The 4,236-nt window shown below is 30.7% G+C and overlaps 1 protein-coding gene across 4 annotated transcripts in view; it reads right to left on the bottom strand.

Annotated features, from left to right (window-relative positions):
• The window catches only part of LOC106458226 (serine/threonine-protein kinase PLK2-like), an 89,655-nt gene that overhangs the window by 51,442 nt on the left and 33,977 nt on the right, over positions 1-4,236 (bottom strand). For all 4 annotated transcript variants that reach the window (XM_022384353.1, XM_013917702.2, XM_022384354.1 and 1 more), the window contains one exon: positions 2,185-2,280. In XM_022384353.1, coding sequence (XP_022240061.1) covers positions 2,185-2,280 — 96 coding nt within the window. The remainder of the gene's footprint in view (positions 1-2,184; positions 2,281-4,236) is intronic.

The following is a 4,236-nucleotide window of genomic DNA, read 5'->3' as shown; positions in this document are numbered from 1 at the left end:
TAGCATGTCATCATCCCTATTTTATCCATCACCCCTCAAAAATGTACGAAATTTAATGTAAAATACTCTCTGTAAAATAGTTATTGCTCAAACAGACCATAATTTTTTATAGCCTTCAATTTTGTTTGGTTACAGAGCTATCAAATAGAAAATCAAACCCCTCCTGCCACACCCACCTGTCACATTCTCTCTTTCACAATTCGTCGATAGTTCTCTCTTACGTTTCATTATATATTACCTATAACCAATAGAAAATCAAGGTTTTCATCTATCAAATGGCGTATTGTTTAATTAACGAGATTCCCACTGTCTCTATCTACTATCTTGCGAAACTACAGCCATTGGAACGGGTTTGAAAAAATTGTTGTGTTCTGAACAGATAACTGTCAATTTCAATCAGAGTAGCAACATCATTCCCACGGGAAAGTTAACGACTATCTTGGATGAATTTGTAACGGCTCTTGTTGCATAGTTAAAAAGCCAGGAAAATTCTTAGAAGTAAGTGAATTTGTCTTTTTGACTTTGTTTGGGTTTTTAGGTAGTGTGATGTCATCAAAAATTTATTGCTTTTGGGAAAGGTATATAACAGCTATTCCTGAACAAATATTCATACAATCAGATTTTCAAAATGTGTTTAGATTGAAGTTTTAGAATATAAATCAGCTTGGAATACTAAGACCATTCAGGAATAAACCTGTAACCAGTCACACCTTGCCATGGTAAGAAGTGTTCAATATCTTGTTCTAGGTGAGAATGAACAAACATAAAGGTCAATAGCAAAAGTCACTCTCATGCCCCAGGCAACAGTATGCAACATAATCAAGAAGGATCTCCAGTTGGAAACAAAGCCAACAGGATATGGATTCACCAAGAAAGGCTTTACGTCATACTTCTCATTCAACTAATGCAATAACTTAAACAGCAAGAGAAAAAGAAAAGGAATAATGCTATTTCATAAGAAGACAAACTTATAAAGCTGCTCAATACAGGGCCAATGGCTTTCTGTGTAATCAGGCTGTTTAAACAGATGCTGAGAAACCATACACAGATGACAGCCTTATGATAGAACATTTTGCAATGGAAATACACTACAGGGCTATAGTGAAAATGCATGATCATCACACAAAGCATGAACAGATGTGGAAATGTGGACTATAAAAAAGTGATGAGGCTCCAAAATTATTTGAATATAATATACTTAACCTTTATAAGACACAAACTTTAACAGAAAACTCTAAAAAAAAATCCCAAGCTTTTAATTAATTAGGATATTTCAAAAGTCTGCATTATCCTCAATTACATTCAATCTCCAATTTCTAAAGACATAACTAATTTACATACAGTACTATTTGAATTTAGATTACACAGCATTAGAGTTTATCAACACTCTTTCTGACAATGAATGGCTTTATGCTTTCTCTCTTTTCAAAGCTGAGAGCCAGTCAGATATCTATGTCCCTCTGGGCTATGAAATAAATGTAGGTTTAACCAATAATTTAACAGTTAGACAAACAAAAGGCATAGAAACATAAAATAAACAAACTAACCCAAATGTTTAAATCTAACTGGAGAAATAAATATAAGCTTAGACACCAACAAGTTTTTTTTTTAAATAAAGAAACTTAATGGTTACATTCTGATATCAATTTATAACAGAAATGATTGCATATACCTTTTTTTTCATTTTTTATTAAATACATTGTTACATTACATAATGCTAAAATATCAATTCTGTAATATATTTGCATGTAAAATTGTTAAAAAATAAATAAAATTATACTGTTAACTGAATTTTGAAAGCTAACTTGTAACGTGCACCCATAGTGATCTGAACATTCACTAATCTGGAAAGGATTAATTCCTATTCATATTTCTGCTGAATTACAAAAAACTACAAGTTTATGTAGAGAATTAAAGAGCTTGAGCTTTAGCTAAGGGCTAGGTTTAAGACTGCTGACTAGAGAGATAATCAATACCATCTAAAACTAGGGATTGACTATCAGTTATAACACCCCCACAAACAGCTGAAAGCACTGAGCATGTTCAGCAACACTCCACAAGTCATATACTACACCTTCAAATTCACAGCCTTGCACACTAACCACTAGACCATGGCTGGCCAAGAAGCAGGAAAGAAAAAGATTTAGTAATAAAAACAAAGAATATTTATAAATTAGAACTTACATAATACAGCCCATTGCCCAGACATCTGATTCCTTACCATGCCCCTCCATGCTGAGAACTTCAGGAGCAATGTAATTGGGTGTTCCACACACAGTTCTAGAAGTATACAGAAAACTTTAAATAATAAGTGGAAGGTGAGGATAGCTTACCAAGGAGTAAAATTTAAAACAGCCCTACAAAATCACCTTAATTACATTATTGTGGATATTCAACCTTTCTTTACTTGCTGATACACTTCTCAAGTTATTCTATAAACAACTTTTAAATGCATCATAATACAAAAAATACCAATCATATTTCAGTTCAAGTGTTTAATAACAATGTTGCTTATAATATACTAATTTTTGAGTAAACTCTAGAAATAAATAATTTGCAAAAAATGAGATTCATGCAAGTGATTCTTCACTTCATAAAGATACTTTTTAAATATATGGGTTCTATTCAACCAAAGTGTCAAAAATTTGGATATAAGTATTTATGCTTCATTCCTATTCAATTTTGTTGCTAAAAATGAGTGCTAAAATCTAGTTAAAAAGCTTCTAAACTTCTTTTATATAGAAAAAAAGGTTATAAAAAAAATACATCAATGTACCTTTGCCTAAAGATATTGGATGTCATACTATATTATCGACTTAGCTAATTAATACCACTTGCTCATAACACGTAACAATTTTTGATGAAAGGTAAAAACTGAAAGCAATTTATAAGTTAGATTAAGAAAAGTTCATTTTTAATAACAGTATCAGAGTACAAATCCAAAGCATAAAGTTTCAAAGTAACATAACTCTTTCTTGTCTAGAATTTAACATTATCACACAATTCAGTTGCTAATTTAGTGATGTTACCCAAATGTCTTTCAATGTATTAACTTTCTCTGGCCAGGCATCATTTACTGTGCACGTCATGACGTTTTAGTGACTTACATTCAAAATATAATTAAAATACTTTTTGTTTATGTTATACTAATCTGTACAGTATAAAATCATAGCTAATAATCCATATTTTAATAGTATATAAGTTATAAGATGTTAATTTTATAAGGCAATATTTAAAAAAATCCTGAACTTCCCCTAATGTGAGAAATGTGACATTTTTTCTAGACCTCTCCTTTTCTCTATCTTATTCACCACCCTTCCAATAAGTATGAAATTTAATGTAAATTAATCACTATAAACCCATCCTTGCTCAGACAAACCATGATTTTTGTAGCCTTTAACTTAGTTTGGTTAGAGTCAAATAGAAACTCAGACCCCTCTTGTCACACCCACCTGTCACATCCTCTTTTTCAGGATTTGTTACTAGTTCTCTCTTATGATTAATTATGTATTATCTATAACCAATAGAAAGACAAGGTTTTCATCTATCAAATGACATATTACATTACATTGTTTTCTGAACAGAAAATTCTCAATTTAACTGATAGGTACAAGCTTCATTTGCATAGGAAATATAACAACTTGCTTGGATTCATTTGTAATGGCTCTTGTTGCATATTTAGAAAGCCAGAAAAATTGTGATAGTTAGGAGAAATTGTCTGCTTTTTGCATGTTATTATTCTATATTCTTTGGTGCATTATTTAATTAAATAAAAATTATTTATTACATTACTACCATTAGTATAAAAACGTAGGGTTAAATGTCATCGACAGTTGATAGCAAAAAGAAAAAAGAAGACTGGTAAGTACTATATTTCTTGTTTTTCATGTTCATTATTTATTTATTATTATAAAAGTAACTAAAATGTAAAAATAGGGATCTCTTTAGGTTAGTTAAGGTTAGATTGGGTAAAATAAATAATAATAATAATAAAATAATAAAAATGTTTCATGAGGCACCCACGTGAGCAGGTCATGGGTAATGTAAATCGAAAGCATAACACGAGCTCCACATTCCCCAATTGATTTACAACTTATAATGGCACAAACAGTAGTTAGACACGGTTCAAAGGGCAGTAAAATAATAAAATTTTAGTACAAATAGATGTAAACAGTTAGAAGTTTAAAGCTACTTAGGATAAACGAATGTAGTTTCATGTTACATATTGAAGTAATT

This window comes from Limulus polyphemus, unplaced genomic scaffold, assembly GCF_000517525.1.
Source record: "Limulus polyphemus unplaced genomic scaffold, Limulus_polyphemus-2.1.2 Scaffold431, whole genome shotgun sequence".
In the NCBI taxonomy this organism is placed as follows: domain Eukaryota; kingdom Metazoa; phylum Arthropoda; class Merostomata; order Xiphosura; family Limulidae; genus Limulus; species Limulus polyphemus.
This window is presented reverse-complemented; position numbering and strand designations above follow the sequence as displayed.